This window comes from Carcharodon carcharias, chromosome 20 (genome assembly GCF_017639515.1).
Source record: "Carcharodon carcharias isolate sCarCar2 chromosome 20, sCarCar2.pri, whole genome shotgun sequence".
NCBI classification, from domain to species: Eukaryota; Metazoa; Chordata; class Chondrichthyes; order Lamniformes; family Lamnidae; genus Carcharodon; species Carcharodon carcharias.
Window position 1 is genome coordinate 96,139,246 of NC_054486.1, and position 24,113 is coordinate 96,163,358.

At 39.8% G+C, this 24,113-nt stretch overlaps 1 protein-coding gene across 2 annotated transcripts in view; it reads right to left on the minus strand.

The window, feature by feature from the left end:
- The window catches only part of setd3 (SET domain containing 3, actin histidine methyltransferase), a 138,726-nt gene that overhangs the window by 94,784 nt on the left and 19,829 nt on the right, over window positions 1–24,113 (minus strand). For both annotated transcript variants that reach the window (XM_041214542.1, XM_041214543.1), the window contains 2 exons: window positions 14,432–14,538; window positions 1,240–1,332 (listed from right to left, as the gene is read on the minus strand). In XM_041214542.1, coding sequence (XP_041070476.1) covers window positions 1,240–1,332; window positions 14,432–14,538 — 200 coding nt within the window. The remainder of the gene's footprint in view (window positions 1–1,239; window positions 1,333–14,431; window positions 14,539–24,113) is intronic.

Consider the following 24,113-nt stretch of genomic DNA (forward strand, 5'->3'; position numbering starts at 1 on the left):
AGATGCAACTAGAGTAATTTTTTGAGCTAATGACCAGAGAAATTACATTTAAACTAGCTAATTGTAAATTGAGCATATCTTAATAGAGCCAAAAACATCAGGAGCATTCAAAACATTCTAGGCTGAGTGAGTATCAAAGGAATGTCTCAGTAAGACCACCATTGGAGTATTGTGTAAACTTTGGACTCCATATTTTAGAAGGATTTCAAGGTAATGAATAGAGTAAAGCATAGATTTACTAGGATGTTGCCTGGTGTGGGATATAAAAATGCAAAGAAAGACTTGAAAAACTGGGAATGTTTTCATTAGAACAGAGGACATCATTTGACAAAAGTGTTGTGATGGGATTAAACAGAGCAGAGAGAAATAACTGTTTCCAATAATGGAAGGGTCTAGGGGAAAAAAAGGACATAGAAGCTTTAGGATGAAGAGCAAGAGAAACCAGAATCAGAGTTGACGATTAAAACAATGACCATCTTTAACAATAAGTTTAGATGGATGATTAAAAGGGAGGTAAAGGGGTATGGGAGCATGGCAGATACATAGGGTTAGGACTACTGCTCAGATGAAGGATAGACACTAATAGGGAATGGTTGAGCAGAATGGAGTTTGCTTGTATCAGACCATTTCATAAACTCTAATGTTTGAACTTCACAACACATCAAGTGCAATGTTGCTGCAGAGGTTTTGTTGCCACATTCTTTTAAGTGAAGATTTTCCATTGTTTTTGTAGAAATTAGTTTTATAATTCAACACTTGAAGAATTGAGATTTATTACATAGGAACTTCCAAATGGATGTCTAGTGGCATGTGGCGTCTTACCATTATTACATACTAGGCTTGGGAAAGAGTTTTGGAGCTTTATCTGAGATTCCCCAGGCTAAGCCCATAGCATAGCTAAAAAGTGGGCAGAAAACTCAATTCCAGATGTACAGCTAGTGGCTATACAGTGCGCTCTTGGAGGATTAACCCTTCTTAAGGTTAAGTCACAGGCTTTCTTTTGAAGTTCCTCCTGATGACATAGCTGAAATCGGGAACTGAATGATGGAGAAAACACAGATCCTTGAAACTACAGTACAGTAAATGAAATCTCCAAAATGCCATGTCATCGGTTATGAACCGGTTTCAATTTTACACTACCTCTGTTGCCGGTTAGCAATGTGGAATCAGAGTGAGTTTTTTTTTTAATGTGGACAAGAGAAGCCCTATTATACAAGAGTGGAAATCAATCATATGTACCTTTTTGTTTTCTACGGATTTTCTCAACCAAGCCTCGGATCTGCACATATTCTTCCCACTCCTTTCCTGGTGCCGTGGAAGGATTGCTACATTCTTGAAGAGAAATTAAAAATGAAATACATCGTATTACAAATCTATATGCTGATAAATTGAAGCACTTAAATATCTCATCCTAGGTGACACCAAGTTAGAAATCTGTCCTTTTAATTCTGTGGCCCACTTTTAAATCTACCTTAAACTGATAGGATGAATGTTTCTTCTTCCTTTGTCTACAAGATATTCCCTCTATCCCTTCTATGTGAATGAGTTTGTCCAGGTTCAATAACCCAGTTACTTGTGAGTGTGTGTGAACATTATAAAAATATCGCTAAATACCCCAGCATTAACAGGCATGAAAATTTCCATCTCATCAAGCAAGCCCACCAGAGGTAACTAACATAGAAATTACAAATTACACTGGTGCTATAGGAGATGATCGGAGGTCGAGAGCAAGCTGTCCTGTTGCATTCATTAAGCCTCACTGTGAAACTGGCTATGATACACCTGAGTTGAGAATGCTTTATGTTGGCCCATAGTTCTTACGGTATCAAAGTACTTAATTCCTCAGCATTAATACATTTTACCTTGACGAATTCAAAACGTCATTTAGAATCAGAGCACAGGAGGTGGTTACTCAGCCCATCACGTCCATGCCAGCTCTTGGAAGGAGCTATCCAAATAATTCCACTCCCCTGTTCTGTCCCCACAGCCCTGTAATTTTTTTTAAAATGTAAAAGTATTTATCCAACTTCCTTTAGAAAGTTACAATTGAATCTGCTTCCACTATTCTTTCAAGTCATGGTATTCCCAGATCACAACAATCCGCTGCATTAAAAACATTTCCTTATATTGCCTCTGGTTCTTTTGCCTATTACCTTAAATCTGTATCCTGGTTACTAACCTTTCTGCCAATGGAGGCAGTTCCTCCTTACTTACTCTTATCAAAATAATTCACGAGTTTGACCATCGCTATCAAATCTCCTCTAAGCCTTCCCAGCACATCCCAAAAAAAAAATCTGAAATGATCTTCAATTCCAACATACATACACACAAAATTTAGTCTGATTGGTCCAACTGATCAATAGCTTCCTATTTACGTAACTTAAAAAACTGGAAGCTTTAACTCTCCATGATTAGGGAAATTCTCTTGACAGCTCTTGGCACAGTCTTCTGTGAAGTAACAATGGAAGATCATATGGCTGATTCTTTTTAATTTGCTGCAGAGCAAGGTTTCATTGAACAGCATTTATTTTTTGTGTTTCTTCTGCAGAATATCAGAGAGAAAGAAATTTACAGTAAATGAAATGAGTTAAGGAACCATTTTCATCCAGTTCCTGGTAAGTGAAATTATCACATTACCTAAAGTATTCTATTACAATTGAGGCCTTATGTAAAACAATTCACTAACAGCAGTAGTGGAAAAGACTACAGATTGCAAGATGAATGGAACTAGTCAGGCTTTATGTACTAAAGCAGTTATTATATTAGATCTTGATGCTGTCCCTCTGGTATTCAGACAACCAAGAAAATTGGTTGATTCTAAGTCAATTTAAAAAGAAACTAGGCCAGTAACAGTTGCAAAAGAGGACTGAAGGTTATAAAGATATTAATACTGGTTAATTCACATGAGGGTTCGGAAAAGATATAATGATCTTGAGAAGCGCTTGGAAGGGTTGAGAAGGGAGATAAAGACTATAATGGAGATGCTCATTCTGTGGAAAGAGTAGGCCAATTAGCTTTTCTCCTTCCAAGTTTTAGATTCACAGCTACAGCTCACTATCCTATGCCCAATGCAGCCCATATTGTATGCTGACCTACAGCTGGACCACCATAATTATCGGCCACTGGATTGCCATGGATCAAAAATTATGACCCAGCAATCAAGGTGCAAGACTGTCAATTTTGAATACCCCAACAGATCAAAGTCTTCAAAAAAAAACAAAGAAATTTAACTAGATTAAAACCCCTCAGTGGTAGTACTAAAATGGTTCAATAGCTGCATTGGCACTGTGCTAACTAAATTTAAGGAACAATATTCTCAAACCTCAACTAATTCATATGTTCACTTCATATAAATGATCAAGATTAATCACAATGCAAAAGTTAAAAAATTCAATTGAGAGCCTGCTGGAAAAATAGTTTGGGAAATATGAAAGGTTAGATAAATAATGTTGGATGATTCAGAGTTTCGAAGTAAACTAAAATAAACAGAACGAAACACTGAACTCATCATTAGGATTCTGGCACAGGTTTGCCAGTCATATGGAATGTTGCTCCACAAAGAAGAAAAAGAAGATACTTCAATTTATTTACAAGTTGTTTGGTTACTACTGGGAAACCGACAAATGTAGCCAGATAAAAAGTGAGGGAGAAAAATAGCACTGAGATCCTACTATATGGGAGATTTAAAATTATGAAAGGTTTTGAAAAAATAGAGAGAGGGAGAGAGAGAGAGTGAGTTTTTATTTGTGAGAATAAAGACAAATCACCAAGAAATCAAATAATAAATGTAGAATAAATCTCTTTAACCAGAGTGGTGAGAATGTACAATTCGCTATCATAGGAATTGGTGGAGGTGAATTGTCTAAGTGTATTTAAGAAGCCAAATGAGCATATGAGGAAGAAGAGAATAGTGGATTATGCCAATAAAGTTAGATGAGGAAGAATGTAAGGAGACTCAAGTGAAGCCTAAACATTGTCATGGATATTAGCTGTATGCTCCACACAGTCATTTAATAGAATTTCATAGAATTATATGTCTAAAGCTGGGCATACTCATGATAGTTTAAGCTTCTGCAGAATACCAATTTATTTTGAAAAAGGAAGTTTCAAACATTTCAATTTAACCTTGTTTACTTAGCACAGCAATAAAATACAATCGCCTCCTTTCATTTTGAACAATATTAAATTTTACAATGGGGCCCAGAGTGCAGTGAATAAGAGGATTCACAATAATTTCTGATGACAGGTCATTAACTAGAAACATTAACAGCCTGACCTGCTGATTATTTCTAGATATTTCAGTTATTATTTTAGGTTCCCAGCATCTACAGAATTTTGCTTTTTAATAACATACTGGTTTATCTCCTATAATTAATCTAGGGCCTGAAGCACGGTTGTGATCTTTAGTGCTCACCATACCTGTTCTTTATTTAAGCTATCACTCAGATGTTCACTAAGGATTAGTGATCTAAATAGGTCCTGAGACCATTAGAGGCTAATTATTATTGTTGGAGGTGGTGTCTTTAGATTGGCAATTGCCCAGTTCCTCTGCTACTTATTTCAGCAAACTGTCATGGTCCAATAAAAAACAGCAAATCATTACTATTTCCATTACAGCGGAACTGGCAGCGTTGGATCATTCATGCACCAATTAATAAGAAATGGGATCCAGGGAATGGAGTAAACTTTTATTGCAGGGGACCTAATGATTAAAAGAAATCAAGATGCTCACAGGGATTTTAATGCAGTTAAGATAGTGAAACCTGCTGGTTCCTCCACTGACACTTAAAGAGTTTTCCGCTGCAGTCTGGCGTAAGTTTCTGGAGGTGAACAACATCTTACTGAAATTATTTCTTTATTGCTGCTTAGCTTTAGCTATAAACAGCTAATATCGCACTCATCCAGTTGGGATGCCTTGTACATGGAAAACTTTTACTTTTGCCACAGCCCCATCTCCTTCTGAGCTTGCCACTGAACATCAAGCCATTGTTTCCAAGACTGTCGCTGACCTCATCTCCTCTGGAGATCTTCCCTCCAGAGCTTCCAACCTCAGTCTATGCCCGACATCATATCAACAATTTGCAGTTCCCTGGCCCCAACCCCACACACACACACCACACACACACCACACACCCCCAACCCCACTCCTCCATTACCCCCTACATCTCAGTCCCCTCAATCAGCATCTTCCCATGCAATCGCAGAAGGTGCAACTCCTGCCCCTTTACTTCCCCCCTCCTCACCGTCCAAGGGCCCAAACACTCCTTTCGAGTGAAGCAGTGTTTCACTTGCACTTCCCTCAATTTGGTCCACTGCATTCGGTCTGTCCACAAGCATGACCCAGATCTTCCTGTCGCTTGCCATTTCAACACACCATTCTGCTCTCATGCCCACATATCCATCTTTGGCCTGCTGCAATGTTCCAGTGAAGCTCAACGCAAATTGGAGGAACATAACCTTATCTTCCGATTAGGCGCTTTACAGCGTTCCTGACTTAACATCGAGTTCAACAACTTTAGGTCATGAACTCTCTCCTCCATCCTCACCCCTTTTTGATCCCCTTTTTTAATACGTATTTTAATTTTTATATATATATTTTTCCCACCTATTTCTATTATTATTTTTTTAATTTATTTCCATTCATTGTTTTATCCCCACCTTTTAGCCTATTTCAATCTTTTTTCCCCACACCGTTCTCTCTTCCCACCCCACCCCCACTAGGGCCATCTGTCACTTGCTCATCCTGTTTTCTACTCTTAATACCACCTTCAGCACCTCCTTTAGCCAGTATCACCACCATCAACACCCCTTCGACCTTTTGTTTATGACATCTTTTGCAATCTCTCCTTTGCCTCCATCTATCACTGGCTTTCTCTCCAGCTTCACTTGTCCCACCCTCACTTAAACAGTATATATTTCACCGCATTTCTATTTCTCTTTAGTTCTGAAGAAGAGTCATACGGGCTTGAAACATTAACTCTGTCTTTCTCTCCACAGATGCTGTCAGACCTGCTGAGTCTTTCCAGCAAATTTTGTTTTTGTTTCAGATTTCCAACATCCACAGCATTTTGCTTTTAGTAACATTGTCCAAGTCGATACTGGAAGTGTACAGCATGGTCATAGGTGCATTCTTTCAAATGAGTCATTAAACCAAGGCTCCATCTGCCCTCAGGGCATAAAACTTCTCATGTCACTATTCAAAAGAAGAGCAGCTAAGTTCTCCCAGTGCCCTGACTAAACAATTATTCTGCCACATACTAATTATCTGAAGATTTATCTTCTACTGCACCTGGCACCTTACTGAGTAACTCCACTTTCAAAATACTTAATTGACTGTGATGTGTTTGGAATGGCCTGAGGTCATGAAAGACAATATATCCTCCTAAATATGTTCAACCAATGCTAACAGGATATTAAATGACATAACCACAATGTGTCAAAAAAGCTAATAATCAAACTTTATAGGCCTCTGGTCAGACTCCACTTGAATACTGCATTAAGATCTGATATAAATGCAAGCTATTGCATCCTATTCTGGTCAGAGATCACAGTGATAAAAACAAAAAACTGCGGATGCTGGAAATCCAAAACAAAAACAGAATTACCTGGAAAAACTCAGCAGGTCTGGCAGCATCGGTGGAGAAGAAAAAAGAGTTGACGTTTCGAGTCCTCATGACCCTTCAAAAGAACAGTTGACTCGAAACGTCAACTCTTTTCATCTCCACCGATGATGCCAGACCTGCTGGGTTTTTCCAGGTAATTCTGTTTTGTTTTAGAGATCACAGTGACTGCTTTGTAAACTGAGTGCTTTGTAAACAGAGTGCTAAAGTCAGGAAGTTGGTTCAAGTGGAAATTCTTTGGAGAGGAGGAAGAAGATGCTCCTTTTTATTCTTTATAAGTTACCTCCAGCAGCTGATGTATTTTTCCCTTTTCTCTAAGCTAGGAAACTGTAGTGTGAAATTACTTCATTTTACTAAATTAGTAACTAATTAAATAACGAAATAAATAAGATTAGGCATACATGGCAGGGCAAGTGTGCCATAACTGCAACATGCGGGAACCAAGAAAAAATGAGAGGAATACTAGGATACACAAGGTACTGGGAGGAACAAATAGCACTAGTGTAGAGAATAGTAAGTTAACAGGTAAAGTCAGGGTAAGGGAGAAAGTAACAAAATCTAAATTAGGGTTACTATGCATGTATGTGAATGTACGGAGTATAGTAAATAAGATTCAGGGGTTACAGGCGCAGATTGCCATGTGGAAATATGATGTTGTGGCGATGAGAGAGGCCTGGCTCAAGGTGCAGCAGAACTAGGTGTTAAATATTCCTGGGTACAAGGTGTTCAGAAGAGATAGGAAAGGAAGGAAATGAGGCAGGACAAGTAGATCAAGTGTCAGTGGGGGAACATTTAGGAGACAGTGATTATTGTATTGTACATTTTAGGATGATGATAGAAAAGGACGACAGGCAATCCAGAGTAAAAATAATTAACTGGACAAGAGCCAACTTGGATGGGGCAAGAAAGAAGCTGGGCCAGATAGGCTGGAACGAAAGATTGGCGGAAAAAACTGTCGCTGAACGATGGGTTACCTTCAGAAAAGAATTGGTTTGGGCACAGTCAAGATATATTCTGTCAAAAAGGGACAAACAAATCCAGAGCTCCCTGGATGAAAAAGGAGATCGAAACTAAGATAAAGAAGAAAACAAAGTGTACTAATGAGAGGTGTCAGGTAGAAAATACAATTGAGAACCAAGAGGAATACGGAAGGTTCAGAGGGGAGGTGAAAAAGCATATTAGATGAGCGAAGAGGGATTATGAGAAAAGATTGGCAGCCAACATAAGGGGAATCCCAAAGTCTTCTACAGGCATATAAATAGTAAAAGGGTGGCAAAAAGAGGAGTAGAGCCAATTAAGGACCTAAAAGGGAATTTACACATAGATGAAGGGGCCATGGCTGAGGTATGAAATGAATACTTTGCATCCGTATTTACCAAGGAGGGAGATGCTACCCAGGCCATGGTGACAGACAAGGTAATTCTGTCACTAGAAGGGTTCAAAATTGATAAGGAGGAAGTGTTGAATAGACTGTTGATACTTAAAGTTGATAAGGCACTGGGACTGGTTGAGATGCATCCAAAGATATTTAAGGAAGTGAGAGTAGAAACTGCAGGGGCGCTAGCCATTATCTTTTAGTCTTCCCTAGGTTCAGAGGTGGTGCAAGGGGACTGGAGAATTGCAAACATTACGCCCTTGTTCAAAAAAGCTTGTAAGGATAAGCCCAGCAATTACTAGTCAGTTTAACTTCAGTGGTGGGCAAGATTCTAGAAACAATTATTTGGGATAGAATTAGTAGTCACATGGAAAAATATGGGTTGATAAGGAAGAGCCAGCATGGATTTCTAAAGGAGAAATCGTGTTTAACTAACTTGGAGCTTTTTGAAGAGGTAACAGAAAATGTCGATGAGGCTAATGCTGTTGATGTGGTGTACATGGACTTTAAACAGACATTTGACACAGTGCCACACAATCAACTTGTGAGAAAAGTTATTGTTCATGGAATAAAAGGAACAGTAGCAATGTGAATACAAAATTGTCTGAAAAATAGGAAGCAGAGATTAATGGTCAATGGATATTTTTCAGGCTAGAGGAAGGTTGGTAGTGGAGCTCCTCAGGGTCGGTAATGGGACCCTTGCTTTTCCTAATATACATATTAATGATATAGATCTTGGTGTGCAGGGAGCAATTTCAAAGTTTGCGGGTGACATGAAGCTTGGGAGTGTTGTGAACTGCGAGGAGGGCAGTGTGGAACTTCAAGAGGACATAGACAAGTTGGTGGAGTGGGCAGGTAGGTGGCTGATGAATTTCAAAGCGGAGAAGTGAGAAGTGATGCATTTTGGTAGAAAGAACATAAACAGACAATATAAAATACGGGGTGAAATTCTGAAGGGGGTGCAGGAGCAGAAAGACTTGGGTGTATATGTGCATAGATCACTGAAGGTGGCAGGACAGGTGGAGAGAGCAGTTAATAAAGCATATAGTATCCCGAGCTTTATTAATAGGGGCATAGGCTGCAAGAGCAGGGAGGTTATGCTGAATTTATATAAGACACTCATTAGACCTCAGCTGGAATATTGTGTACAGTTCTGGGCACCATATTATAGGAAGGATGTGAACACATTGGAGAGTGCAGAAGAGGTTTATAAGAATGGTTCCAGGAATGAGAAAGTTCAGCTATGAGGATAGATTGGAGAGGTTGGGGCTGTTCTTCTTGGATAGAAGATGATTGAGAGGAGATTTGATAGAGATGTTCAAAATCAGAGTAGATAGGGAGAAGCTGTTCCCACTCATAAAAGGATCACGAACGAGAGGGCACAGATTTAAAGTGATTTGCAAAAGAAGAAAGTGTGACGTGAGAAAAAACATTTTCACACAACGAGTGGTTCAGGTCTGGAATGCACTGCTTGTAAGTGTGGTGGAGGCAGGTTCAATCGAGGCATTCAAGAGGGCATTAGATGACTATTTAAATAGAAACAATGTACAAGAGTATGGGGAAAAGGCAGGGCAATGGCACTAGGTCATAATGCTTATTTGGAGAGCTGATTCGGACATGATGGGCTGAATAGCCTCCTTCTCTGCCATTAGGATTCTGTGATTCTGAGTTTGTGAAGGGCATAGTGCTCCCAGACCACCGTACCTGCGCTTAAAGTCAGCAAAAGTCTGTCTAGCTAAGCCTTAAATATATTCAATGACCCAGCCTCCACTGCTCTCTGGAAGGGAGAATTCTAAAGACTAACAACCCACTGAGAGAAGAAATTCTTCCATATCTCCATCTTCTTTTGAAACTATAGCCCCAGTTCTAGATTTCCCCAGGAGGGGAAACATCCTCTCAGGATCTACCCTGTCGAGGCCCCTCAGAATCTTACATGTTTCAATAAGATCATGAAGAACACGAGTGATTTTTTTTTTAAGTGTGAGAAATTGGGGTTTTTAGTGAGCGGGTATCTTCTGCATTTTATAGGATTTTTTGAGCAGCATTGATTGCCTCTCTTTCTAAATACTCTGACCTCAACATCTTCAGAAACATCAAGTTTCAGGTTCAGGTTGCCTTTGTCAGATTCCCAAGTTGTTAGCTGGAGTCCTGTGCATCCCCTTATCTCCCAAGTGTTTAGAAAAAACCAAGATATGACCCCCAGCAAGATGTAAACTGACCTCGAGCAGGGTGACGGGGGGGGGGGGGGGGGAGGTGGTGGTGGTGGACCACCCTGACGTTTTGAGTACCTGTCCTGTATGCATTGGCTAGAATAGTTAGATAGATGATTGACACTGGGTAAGCTACCAGACCCCCAAAAACCGGGTATATACATTGGTATCATACTGGCTGTAGTGGGTTGAGGTACTGTTGAGGTGCTGGTGAAGTGGCAGTGCTCGTTGGGCAGCTGCCTTCTTCAGATGGAAGATGGACCAGAGGAGGAGGAAGATTGAGGGAAGAGTTTCCTAACACTTCCACTAGAGAGCAGAATGTTGTTATCACAAGCTGTTACGGGTTATATATCTTTTCTGTCTAATTATGTATCGTATCTAAACTGTTGCTTCCTAATAAACTATCTTAAAATTACCTATGACTAGCTGACTGCCTATTTAGGTATCTGTGGTCCTGGACCCCAAAACCTTACAGGAGAGGTGACAAAAGTAGTGGTTAGGGGAATGTCTACTGATGTTACTTATATGGGCTTCCAGAAAGCATTTGATAAAGTCCCTCATAAGAGACTGTTCGCTAAAGGTGAAGCCCATGGAATTGGAGACAAATCAATGACCTGGTTAAAAAACTGGCTGACCAGCAGTAGATAGTGAGGATGATGGGCAGGTACCCCAATTGGTTGAATGTGATGAGTGATGCCCCGCAAGGATCTGTGTTGGAGCCTCAACTATTCACCGTATTTATTACTGACTTAGATGATTGGATAGAAAGCCAGGCAGAAACTTGCTGATGACACAAAGTTAGGCAACATTGGAAGCCACATTGACGAAAGCATAAAACTACAAAGGGATGTTGGTGGATTTAATGAATGGGCAAAACTGCTGCAAATGGATTTCAATGTAGGCAAATGTGAGGTCATCCACTTTGGATCCAAGAAAGGTAAAATAGGGCACTTCCTAAATGGTGAAAAGCTAGAAACAGTGGAGTTCCAATAGTCTTGGGGGTCCACGTACATACATTAAAATGTCATGAACAGGTGCAAAAAGTAATGAAAAAGGCTAAAGAAATGCTGGCCTTTATGTCTAGAGAACCAGAATTCCAGAGCATAGAAGTCTTGCTTGTATCAAGTTCTACATCGAGGGACAGATTGTCTGTTATTGTGGGCTCAAGGTAGCAGAGTTTGCTCACCACTTCCAGTGGGGAACATTTAGCGTTATCAGAGTGAGAGAGGCAACACCTTGTCCCATGACCACAATTTTCTTAACACTTATAGTCAGCGAGAACAAGTTACAGGCATGGAAGAGACAGTCCATGAGTCTTTGTAGCCAAATTTCCGTTTGGGCAGCTATCAGAGCATCATCAGCATAGAGGAGTTTTCTGATCAGAACTGTTTTTGTCTTCACTTTCAGTCTCGATAGATTGTGGATTTTGCTACCTGACCTAGTATGTAAGTATGCGCCTCCCATATTTGCAGGGAAGGCAAAGGTCTGGAGCATGGAGAAGAAGATGCCAAACAGAATAAGGGTTAGGACATAGCCCTGTTTCACTCCTATCTTCACTCAAACTGTCAGAAATGGAACCTTCAAATTGTACAGTGTAGTGCATGCTGGGATGGAAGGAGTGTTGAGACTGAAGAGCTTCGATGGGCTGCCAATTTTCCCCAAAATCTTGATACAGATATAGGGAAAGCAGCTACCACCTTTGGCTAACTCAAAAAACACATATAGAATAACATCAAGTTGACCTGTAGGACACAGCTTATATAAGGATTGTGTTTTCAGCACCTTGCTGTATGGATGTGAAATATGGAAGACTTACTAAAAGTCTGATGATGACCATGAAACCACTGTCGATTGTTGTAAAAACCCACCTGGTTCACTAATATCCTTTAGAGAAGGAAATCTGCCATCATTACCTGGTCTGGCCTACGTGTGACTCCAGATCCACAGCAATGTGGTTGACTCTTAAATATCCTCTGAACAAAGCAGTTAGGGATGGGCAATAAACGCTGGTCTAGCCAGCAAAGCCCACATCCCATGAACGAATATTAACAAAAAGCTATCAAGAAAAGAAGCTCAACAATTTCCATCTTTGCTATTTGCATCACGTTATGGGTATATCCTAGCAGGTTAAAATCACAAATGCGGAAATCCTCTCAAAGACAGAGCTCTCAAGTTTGTTTGTTAGCAGTCATCAAACTGAGGTGGCTTTGTTGGCTCAGGCACGTCCATGGGATGCAAGGCAGTAGTATACCCAAGGACTTTCTGTATAGTGAGGTAGCCAATGCCAGATGACTAGTAGTATGCCCAAAGCATATACTTCCCAAGGATCAGCTTGATCTTATTTTACACGTGTGCCAGCCAAACATGGTGGCTGCTCTCCCAAGCCTGTATCAAGATTTTGGGGAAAATTGGATGCCCACCGAAGCGCCTCAGACTCAACACTCCTTCCATGACAACATGCACTGTGCTGTAAAATTTGATGGCTCCACTTTTGACAGTTTCAGAGAAAAGAAATATGACGAAATTCCCAAGGCTCCGCTTCAAGGATGCTTAAAGGATGACATGAAGGCCCTAGACATCAATTATCTTCCTGTGAGCCACTAGCTGATGACAGAAGAAATGGTGACATCTCCTATGGACTAACCTACATCACCACAATGACCAATGTTTACAGAGGTTTGGCGACAGACGCCAACACTGAAAACAACAACCCACAAGAATACTTGGTAGCTTCACATGCGGCACTTGTAGCAGAACCTGCCTCTCAAGGATTGGCCTTTTCAGTCATTAGCTAAGGTGCACCATTTGAAGACACACCTATCCGAAATGGATTTGATTGCTGCATGTTTAGTCATCTTTTGGAAGGATACAGTAACTAGCAGTCATGTGGAGCAATAGAAAGCCGTGGTTAGAGAGTACTGTGAGCGCTCTGGGCAGCACACCTTAGTAAGAATATATTGACCTTTGAGAGAGTGAAGCATAGGTTCACCAGAAGCTACTTGGACTCCAAGGGATAAATTATGAGGAGAAGTTACACAATACAGGGTTGTATTCACTGTAATTTAGAAGGTTAAGGGATGATTTGATTAAAGTTTTCAAGATATTAAAGGGAACAGATAGGGCAGATAGAGAGAAACAACTTCTGCTATTTGGGAAGTCTATGACTAGGAGTATAGTCCAAAAATTAGACCGTTCACAAGTTAAGTTCGGAAACACTTCTACACACAAGCTGTTAGAAGTTTACTAGATAAATTGTAAATTTTCAATCTAAGATTTTTATTATCCAAAAGCATGACATATGGGGAAAAGACAGTCACATGGAGCTAATTCACAGATCAGCCATCATCTAAATGGCAAGGGTTTAAATGGCTCACTCCTGTCCCAATGTTCCTAAGTAAAACTATGGTGTCCTCCTTGTAAAAAGGGATAACTTGGAATAAGAGTGTACCAAATCATTCTGAAGCCTCCTTGGAGGAAGTTTACTAGCAACTTAACAACATCAATAACTTAGTCAACTTTCAGAATCCTAAAGACTGGTCTGTTTCAAGCTAAAATTATGTCAAATCCAAAGTTCATTAAATATTTGAAACACATGCATAAAGGCTGAAGGCTTCACAATTGTGCGCAATTACTATTGCATGAGGAGTGTGACTTCCAAGCTTTGGCAAACTAGAAAAAAAAAAACAGGTAGCTCTCGCAAATCATTCTTTTCATCCCTCAATCTTGGATTTTTGGTTTCAGTATCTACTTCCTTGCTGTACCTGATCTTTTGTGGCCTGTTTTGGGTTTCCTTGGTCAAAGAAATGATCTCACAGTCTGCATTAAAATCTACATCTTCATTGCATAAATATATTTTTCAGATTTGGCGTTTTAAGTTCAATCAACACATTTTTTGATATGCAAAAATTAATTTAGTGGCACAGCTTTTTGAAGAGATGAAATTTTGCACATGCCCAATTTCTAGAATTTTTTCCAACACTGAATACAATCAAATTCACTAGAAAGAATTGTACCTTTTATTGTCAGATGAAAAATAGGGGATAGCAAATAGGCAGCCCATTTACACCCAACTGAATATGGGAACAAAACTCGAGTAAAGTGTAAAGTGGGCTGCCAATTCACTATCATTCATTTTTTCACCCACTGATTACTTAAAATTACCCACATTGATAAATTAAAATTACACCATGCTATAAGGTTTATAAGCCGTTTTAAAGTATACTTACTTTGCAGCAGCTCTGTTATCAGATTCATTATTTCCTTTGTAGAAACAGTCGCTGTAGCTCCACCTCCCGATTTCTGTGTTTTGACTCTACTTTTCTTGCCCATTGCTCTGTTGTAAATTAAAGCAATACAAAATCTCACATTAATTAAATCTATACACATTCAAAAAGGCCCTGGCCTATTACAGTTAGTCCCTCAACTGTTACAACTTTTTAAAGTGAAGCCTCAAAAACCTTGCTGCTGTAGTACACCTGTCCATCTGAATTGTTCTGTCTTAAACCCACAAGCCTGGTAAGTTAGCCTGTGGTTCAAAGCTCAAAATTCACCTCAAGTCTACTTTCTATTGTCATACACCAGTACTTAACAATTCAAAAGTTAAACTGCATCCAATAATTATTCTGGCCAATGTTCTTACTAATAATTTGTTACTTGTAAGAATGGATTTTTAAAAAATATTTTGAGAAATATTGTGTTATTCGCTAAATAAGGCTGACTGTGTGTGTGTGTGTGTGTGTGTGTGTGTGTGTGTGTGTGTGTGTGTGTGTGTGTGTGTCTTAATTAAGCTGGACACGAGGTTGATAGGAGTCAGGCTGTCTTGGCGTCTGGAAACATGAAAAGGTTAAAGGTGTTAAGTCTGAGTTACAAGTAAATAGGTTAGATCTAACATTTGCATTTTTAGATAACATGAGAGGTTGTTGGAATTTCTAAGAGGAATTAGAGGTAACAAAGAAAATGATTGCATCTTGCAAGAGTCCAATGGTAAACAAGTAGTGGGGATATTATATTTTCATTGACCCAAAAGCAAAGACAAGATGGAAACATGAAAGGTCTTATATTTGGAAGGGTTTGAGTTTCAATGAGGTGTGAGAACAATTGGACTGAGATGAAAGGGGAAAAAAGGTACATTAGAGTTACTGTGGATAGCTGTTGAGGTTGAGAGAGCTAGAGATAGCTATTGAGCTGGATAGCTGTCAAGCAATTAAGCTGGAGATGGCTGGAGTTACTTGAGCTGTTGAGAAGTCTTAGCCTGCAGCAACCAGTTCTATTTTGAAGTGAATTCCATAGCAATGTGGAAGAGTAGCAAGGTACAGGCCATGTGGTACATCTTTATTGAAGCTACAGCAGTCTGTCTTGCGTGATATTACTGGATTCCATATTTAAATGTCTATAAAGGGAGTGTTGCCTGGAAAGTGTTTACTTGTGGGTTGACCAAGTAGAATGTTCTGGGGAATGTTTTGTAAGACTAACCTTAATTGTGTAACTGTAATCTTGAGTGTTTAAGTTTTCTATTTTTTTGTTGATAAAACTTCTACTTTTCATTTTTAAAATCCTAAAAGTGTTACCACTGCTGAGATTGGTACATCATCTTCTCATTATTAGCATACTAAAAAAAACAGGTTGAGGCCTGCAAACCAAGTTTCACTCTGGGATTTAGTTTGCGCAGCAAGTAACATCAGCTGCGGTCATAACATACTAGAGAGCTTTTGTACCAAAATAACGTATGAATGAATATAAAAATTGTGTTAGCCCTCCTGAGCAAAGGGGCAGTGCGGAGGGAATTATACAAGGTGCATGTTAAATAAATATGACCCTTAATGCATCAATGGAAGAAAATCAAATCTGATACAAGGGAGAAAAATGCAATCTACAAATCCTGCAAGGAGAAAGGGGAAGGGTACAATGAGGCAAACAGCAGAACATTGATAGAAATTATTACAAGGGTGGCTAAAGGAGAAATCTGTATTAGGACCCCTCATATTTGTAATTTACCTTAACAGCCTGGATCAGTAGCTTGATATAAATAGATTTAATTCCTAGATGATAACAAACTGAGGGTAAGGGCAGTCAAGGACCTACAAAATGTGTTACACCTAAGTGTAATTGGACTAACCATTGGCAGATGAAATTCAGTATGGATAACTAAAGTATGCATGTAGAAAGAAAAATTGGATGACAGATGGAACATATGAATAGCTAACAGTAAACCTGAAAAGAAGATCCAAGGATATAAGCAGACTCAGAACTTAAGTATGTCCAGCAGCAGCAGTGCAGCAACATCAACCCAAAATAGTAGAGTATCAACCAGAGGAGTTAGTGCTAAAATTATACAATGTTTTGGTCAGATTACACATCGAGTACTAGGCGTTATTTCAGTCACTGAGAATTAAAGAAGGACTGTCTAGCCCTCAGGGTAGAATATCAGAGAAACAAAGTTCATCCCTTGTGGTAGAGGACTGAATTATGGCTTGAGTCATTCAGCCTTGAAAGCAGGAACCAAATGGAGATCTCACAGGGGTATTTAAGATAGTTAATGCTTCAAAACAAATTCAAAAGTCAGTCAAGAAGTGCAAACTAGCAAAAGGCTCCAATATTGACCAATCTCTTTCAAGAGTCAATCAACACTGGCTATTTACCAGACCTATGGAGGAGACAAACTAACTTTTGTGCTATATTCAAAAAAAAAGGGATATTCAAAAAGGGAATGAAGTCAACCAGGAAATGACAGAGCGGTATCTTTCACCAGCGCCATCTGCAAATTGCTTGAACATATTGTTCATCGTCATGTCATGAATCATTTGAAACTCACAATATCCTGGCAGACAGCGTAGTTTTCAACCGAAAAACCAAAACACAGCTTTTACAGGCTGTCGATAACCTAACTTGAAGTCTCAAAACTTCACTACCATGGAATCAGGGAGTCATTCATAAATTGGATCTGGCACTTCCTTACCAACAGGGGACAAAGAGCAGTGTGTAATGGGTAATCATCCTCTCCTAAGATGTCCTCTCCATAGTGCCCCAGGGAATGTGTTGGGATCTTTACTCTTCTTGACATTCATAAACAACCTTCCAAAGGAGTTAAAAGAAAACGGGGTGCGATTATTTGCAGATGACAGCATGATTTATGCATCAGGAAAAACTCAAGATCACTGATGATGATGATCTGGAACTGCAAAAATGGCAGAGCATATAGAAGATGGCATTTGACACAAAAAGCTATGACGTGTGCATTACCAACAAAAAGGATTCACCAACATAAAGCTTAAGTTCTGTATGCAAATCCTCAAGCTGGTAGATACACAACCATACGTGGGGGTTTCTTCAATGGGGTTCTATATCCAGCAGGTAACATTCAAAGCAAATAAGGTTCTTGGATTTCTGAGCAGGAATCTTTGGTTTGCAACACAAATATCAGAGCTTGCCAAACATTTATTCATTCAAACCTGGAGTCTACAAGTTGAGCGTGGGATTTTTATATGACGAGCGATATAAACAAGATTGGAGTGATCCAAATTTGTGCTGCCTGACTCTGCAAGAATCAGTATGGGAAATACACCAGTGTCACATCCTTGATTAAAGATTTCGAATGGGAATCAAAAGCAAAGGAGGGAGAAAAATAGACTGACCATGTTCCATAAAACATGGAATGGACTGGTGGGAATTTACAGAAACAAGTGCCTGGTGCCCTCTGGCAAAGACAAAGGAGGCAGCCATCCATATAAATTATCAACTCACTCGACAAGGTGGTGGTGACCCATCTTCTTGAAGCATTGCAGACCGTTTTATGAAGATACACTCATAGTGCTGTCTAAAATTTTGACCCAAGGATGATAAAGGAACAACAGTATATTTCCAAGTCAGGGTGGTGCATGACTTGAAGCAGGACTTGCAGGCAGCAGCACTTCCTTTAGCCTGCTGCCCTTGCTCTTCTAGGTGGCAGAAGTCGTGGGTTCAGAAGGAGCTACTGAAGCAGCTTTGGCAAGTTGCTGTAGTACACATTACAGGTGGCACACATTGTAGCCACAGTACTTTGGTAGTTAGGGTGTGAATATTTCAGAAGGAAATGGATTGCTGATCAAACAGGCTGCTTTGTCCTGTATGTTGTCGAGCTCAAGTGTTGTTGGGGCTACACTCATCCAGGCAAGTGAAAGGCATTCCATCACACTCATGACTTGTGTTTTTGGATAGTTGAAAGGGTTTTGGGGAGCCAGGGGGTGAGTTACTTGTCTCAGGATATTTAGCCTCTGATCTGCTTTAGTAGCCAAAGTATTTCTGTGGCTGGTCCAGTTATGTTTCTGGTTAATAGCAATCCCCATGACATGAGAGGGTGTCAATGGTAATGCCATTAAATATCATGGGGAAGTGCTGAAACATTCTCTTGTTGGAGATGGTCATTACATAGAAGTTGTGTAGTGCAAATGTTATTTGCGATTTATCAGCCCAAGCTTGAATGCTGTCCAGGCTATGCTGCATGTAGGCACAGGTTGCTTCAAGATCGGAGGAGTTGTGAAAGCAACTGAACACTCTGCAATCATCAGCCACTTGTGACCTTATGACGAAAGGAAGATCATTGTAGAAGCAGCTGACTAGACACAGCCCTGAGGAACTCTTGCAGCGATGTCCTGCGGCTGACATTGTTGGCCTCCAAGAACCACAACCATCTTCTGTTCTAAGCAGGACTCCAATCAGTAGAGAGTTTTGCCTCCCAGATTCCCACTGACTTGATCAGTATTTGGGCCCCTTGATGCCACACTTGGTCAAATAGTGCCTTGATGTCATGGTCAGTCACCCTCACCTCACCTTTGAATTCTGCTCTTTTGTCCATGTTTGTAATGTAATGAGGTCTGGAGCCAAGAGATCCTGGACCCAACAGTGAGAAAGTGAGCACATGACTGACATCAGATCATTCCGCTTTATGCAGTGATTAACATTCTGTCAAACTTCTGGATAGACCAAGAGTGACATTCTAAAGTCATTTAAGAAACAGATGCTGCAGTTGGTTGGGGGTAGTGGGGGTGTGTGTGTGTGTGTGTGTGTGTGTGTGTGTGTGAGAAGCCTGTAGCATCTATGTAGACGAATGAGCTTAAAAGGGGCAAAATGGCCCTTTTTCCCTACTTAGCTGTGATTAAGGCATGAATAGGTTTGAGGCACGCAGATGGATTGTGCTGTACCAAAAATAAAGGATTAGATGGGGCTTTGCTTTGCCTCAAATTGCCTTTGTTCATTGCTAGGTACTCTGAAAAGAACAGAAGACAGGACAATTTACACATCTGCAAGTGGATTTTAGAAAGTGCAATTTAGCACAAGCTATCACTGATGAAACTCAGCAGTTTGTTTGTAAAGGTGCAACAGTAAAGATGCCATTAATTCCTTCACTTATTTTTGCTAGACTGAAAGCAGTACCCTAAAATATGTTAAACTGTCCTTGAGAAAAAAGCTCCAAAATCAGCAGTTCACACGGATTGACAATCCAGTCTGCTCTGATGAAAGTCTATCGACTGACCTGAAACACAAACTCTTGTTTTTTCTCATCACAGGTGCTGCCAGACCTGCTATTTCCAGAATTGTGTGTGTGTTTTACTGCAAACATAACCAATTTATATAGAATCTGGATGAGGCTCCTTTATGGCAAGTGATTTGGTGCTAAGCAACATCCCGTGACAAAACTCAGAGACTTAGTGTGCACTTAGTATGGATGGCCTATCTGCTGTGATCTTACATAACATTTCCAGGAGACAGTGAAAATACTAGTTTTGGAATGCAGTTGACTAACAGATCACTTAGTACATCAAACATTTCCTTCAGCCACTGGAAAATACAAGGAATCATTCAGACTGGCACAAAACTAATCTGGCAGAGATTTTTTGATTGCCAGAATCGTTCTTCCTGGTCTGTAACAAGACATTGCACCACCTTTACTCTTTTTATTACTGTATCAGGGTAGGCAACAGTGTGACTGTTGGTGGTACATTTTTAAAAAATAATTATGCTGCTTAGGTTGGTGACAATTGCCTAATTTAGTTTTAGCAGCTCTGAGGTATTGGTCAACACAGTTCAGTTTTACTGCAATAATGGAGAGTAGATAGCCTTAATTTAAAAAAAATCAATGATTTCTTCTTAGGAGTGATCAGTAAGGTGAGATAAAATCAACTGCCCTTGCCAATTCTATTTTCACAACCTCTATACTTATCAATACCTGTGTTAATTTCAGTATGAGAGACTGTTCAGCAGAAATCAGTGGCCAACCATATTTGCATTCCTGAAACTTATTGCACCTTCCATTTATATGGCAACTTTAACACAGTAAAGCATCTCAAGGTGTTTCACAGGAGCAATATTTGTATACTTGACAATCCTTGCTTCAAATGACCAGCAACCAAATAATCTTGAAAGTTCAAATGTTTGAACGTGTTTTTATAATGACAAACTTAGTTTCTGAGCATATTGTGCAAGATTCAACTAATGTGCAGGATTCTTATGAAGCTAAAAGATGAAACCTTTCTTGCAATAGAGTACCAAAAATATTAACATAACCCACCCCACTTTAACAGAATGGCACATTGCTACAAAAGTCTGAAAATGAACACATAACCACAGTTAGTTTGATTCAATTTAGTAATAATTGATGTTCTATAAAAGAAAAGGTTTGTAGACCCATCTGTGAATTAAAACAATTGAGAGATGGATTTGGCTCCTCCTCTGACTGGTGATCAGGGAACTATACAAACTTAACAGAAAATTTAAGCTCACCACAGTTATTCTCCAATTTTAATTCCTCTCCAGCTGACCTTGCTTGCCCCACCAAAATCAGAATAGAAAAGACTGGATACAAAGCAAGTCAGTTGCACACTTGAAACATTGTACCCTGTCTTATCTTTTTAAAGATGTGGTGCATTTACAACATTTTTGGCTTTTATTTCCGATTTCAGTGATGGGGTGGCTTACAGGAGGTGGAATTACATTATTTTAGAAGACAATCTATTGAGATACAGCAACACATGTAAAAGCAGTCTCTAAATTTAGGACATGTCCCAAATTGGAAACATTTCAAATGTTCTTTTCAATATGCCTTCATTGGAATGCACTGCAAAGAAAAGCAAAATAGCATGTCTGCATTGGTACACAGACTTGGCAAAACTTTTTAATATTGAAGATCTTTGTTTCATTCATCTATTTGACATCTTTACTGTGGAACACAAGCCAATGAATTTATGAGTATGGGGGAAAAGAGAAACAAGAGATGGAATTATAATTAAGCAGATACCGAGTTACTGTCACAGAGTCATAATGGCATAGGAGGCCATTCGGCCCAAAAAGTCCATGCCAGCTCTCTGATGAGTAATTCAGTCAGCCCTGTTCCCCCACTCTTCCAAAACCCTGCAAGTTTATTTCCCACAAATGCCTATACAATTTTCTTTCAAAATTATTGATCGTGTCCACTTCCATTGCCCTTGTAGGCGGAAAGCTCCAGGTCATTACCAGATCATTGCCTCGAAAAGTTCTTCCTCATATACCCCCTGCATCTCTTGCCCATAACCTTAAATCTGTGAGCCCTCTTCCTTGCACCATCAGCTAGTGTGAACAGCTTTTCATTGTTGAAACCTGGCATACTCTTGTACCAATATTTTGACAGCATCCTCCTCAGTAAAAACTGATACAAAGTATTCATTGGGTTTTCTAGCCCTACCCTCCACCCCTAAGCACGCATCACCCTCTTTGTCCCTATCAGGTCCCACTTCACCTCTTACTACCCGCTTACTCTTTACAACCCAGTAGAAGACTTTTGGATTTCCTTTTATGTTAACTGCCATTCTATTCTCATTCTTTCTTTACCAGTCCGATCTTCCTCTTCACTTCCCCTTTCAATTCATACTCTATTGTATTTGGTTTGTTCTCACTTGAAGAATTCAACTGACATGCATAAAACACCTCTTTGCTTCATCATATTCTCTCACTCCCTAATCACCAAAGGAGCTCTGGCTTTGGTTCCACTACCTTACCACCTTGTTGGATTGTACTTAACCAATTATTGAAACATCTCCTCCTTAAAGGTCACCCATTGTTCCTTACAGTTGTTCCTGTCAAACTTTGGTTCCATTTTACTCTGGCTAAATCTCCTATCATCTCAATGTAGTTAGTGCTCTTCCAATTTAAAAGTTCTACTTTAGATTGTTCCTTGCTTTTCACAATGACTAATTTAAACATTTCACATTTGTGTACCAAGCCCAAACCTTTTTCAGCCTATCATGGGTCTGCATGTTTGGAGCTGAAATAAATATGCATACTACTCCCTGAATTTCTTGCTACATTTGGTTCATTAGCCCTTAGAAAATTCGAGGGACTGAAAAAACACCAAATGACAGCTTATGAAACTGAAATAGATCCAAGTGTATATTAATAGTCAAATATGACTTAGATACATCGTCTAACACAAGTTGCAGATAGACATTTGTCAGATCTAACTTTGGAAAAAAATCTAGCCTCCTGAAAACATTGTGAACAGGTCCTCCATGTTTGGTAAAACATCAAATGGATTACATTCTAATACCTGATTTGCCTTATGATCACCACATATTCTTACACTACCATCTGACTTTAATACTCACTATGGGAGCACCCCAATTACTCTGTTCGACCTTAGAGATAATGTCCTCAGTCTCTTGCTTTTTCTCCCTTAGAGCACAGGGTATTGGACAAGGCCTGGAATAAACTGGTCTTGTGTTCCTAAGAACCTGTACATTAGCCTTGTATCCTTGAATCAGTTTGCTGGTTTCATTAAACACTTGAGAGTACCTGTCAATCGCATCACAAGGTGATGCGAATTTTGCTTCAATACAAAAAAGCTCACTTCAATTTAACTTAATTGCTGCTAACCAGTTTCTTCTTAAGGGGCTGCTTTTTACCCTTCACTACAATGATGGTGGGCAATGGTGCACATTGCCATTGGAAGTGTGTGGTTCCAGTCACATACTATTATGGGAATTTTCTCCTCCATAATTTCCTAATTGTGTATGTGATTTCTCCAGCTCATATTGACTCAACTTTTCATGATACAGCGATTTAGGAATCACACGAACTGATGTGCCTGTATTGACCTCCATGTTTACTGGAACTCCATTCAATGCTACTTGGACCATGATACCTCATGAATTTTCATGAAACATCCTTGTACTTTGGATTGTACGGATCTCAAATGACATCTTGTCAACCTGTTTGACAACTGTATGCAGTGACTGCCGATTCCTACACCCAGCTTTTTCCCCCATTTATCTACTTCTGACATGCCTTGACAAGAGGACCCTTTTTGCAGCTGTAGCACCCTCCCTCCAGAAATGGACAATACTGTGCCCAATGTCAGCCTAAGCACTGGTAACAGGACTTTGTAGTACCACTGCTACTACTAACTGCCTTTGTTGAGCCCTTTGGCTTACTCAGCCGCAGTCATTTACTTCTGCAGATGACTGATGGTGTTAACTATCTTCTCTCGAGTCACGTTCCACCATGTCCACAGACAATGCTGTTTAGCAAGCTAGGTCAGAAGCTAACTTTGGCAATGTTAGCAACTTACTGCAAATGTAGTCACTCTTCAAACTCCACACAAATCTATCCCACAATTCTCTCAATTGAAATTCTCCAAAATTACAATGAAGGGACAGTTTTTTCGAAGACCACGATTAACTCTCCATGAACTGATAGCTTTCTGCAGTTTCCAATGGCTTGAGATTGTAGTGTTGATCAAGCTTAGACAAAACATCCGACAGCAACGTGTCTTTTGGCTTAGCAGCAGTGAGAAAATTCTTGAGCGTTTCATACACTTCTCGGCCTGCTTCAGTCAGGAACATCGGCCTTTTCCTCGCCCTCACTGTCTGATCAACAGTTAGATTATCAGGATCTTCGAGGATA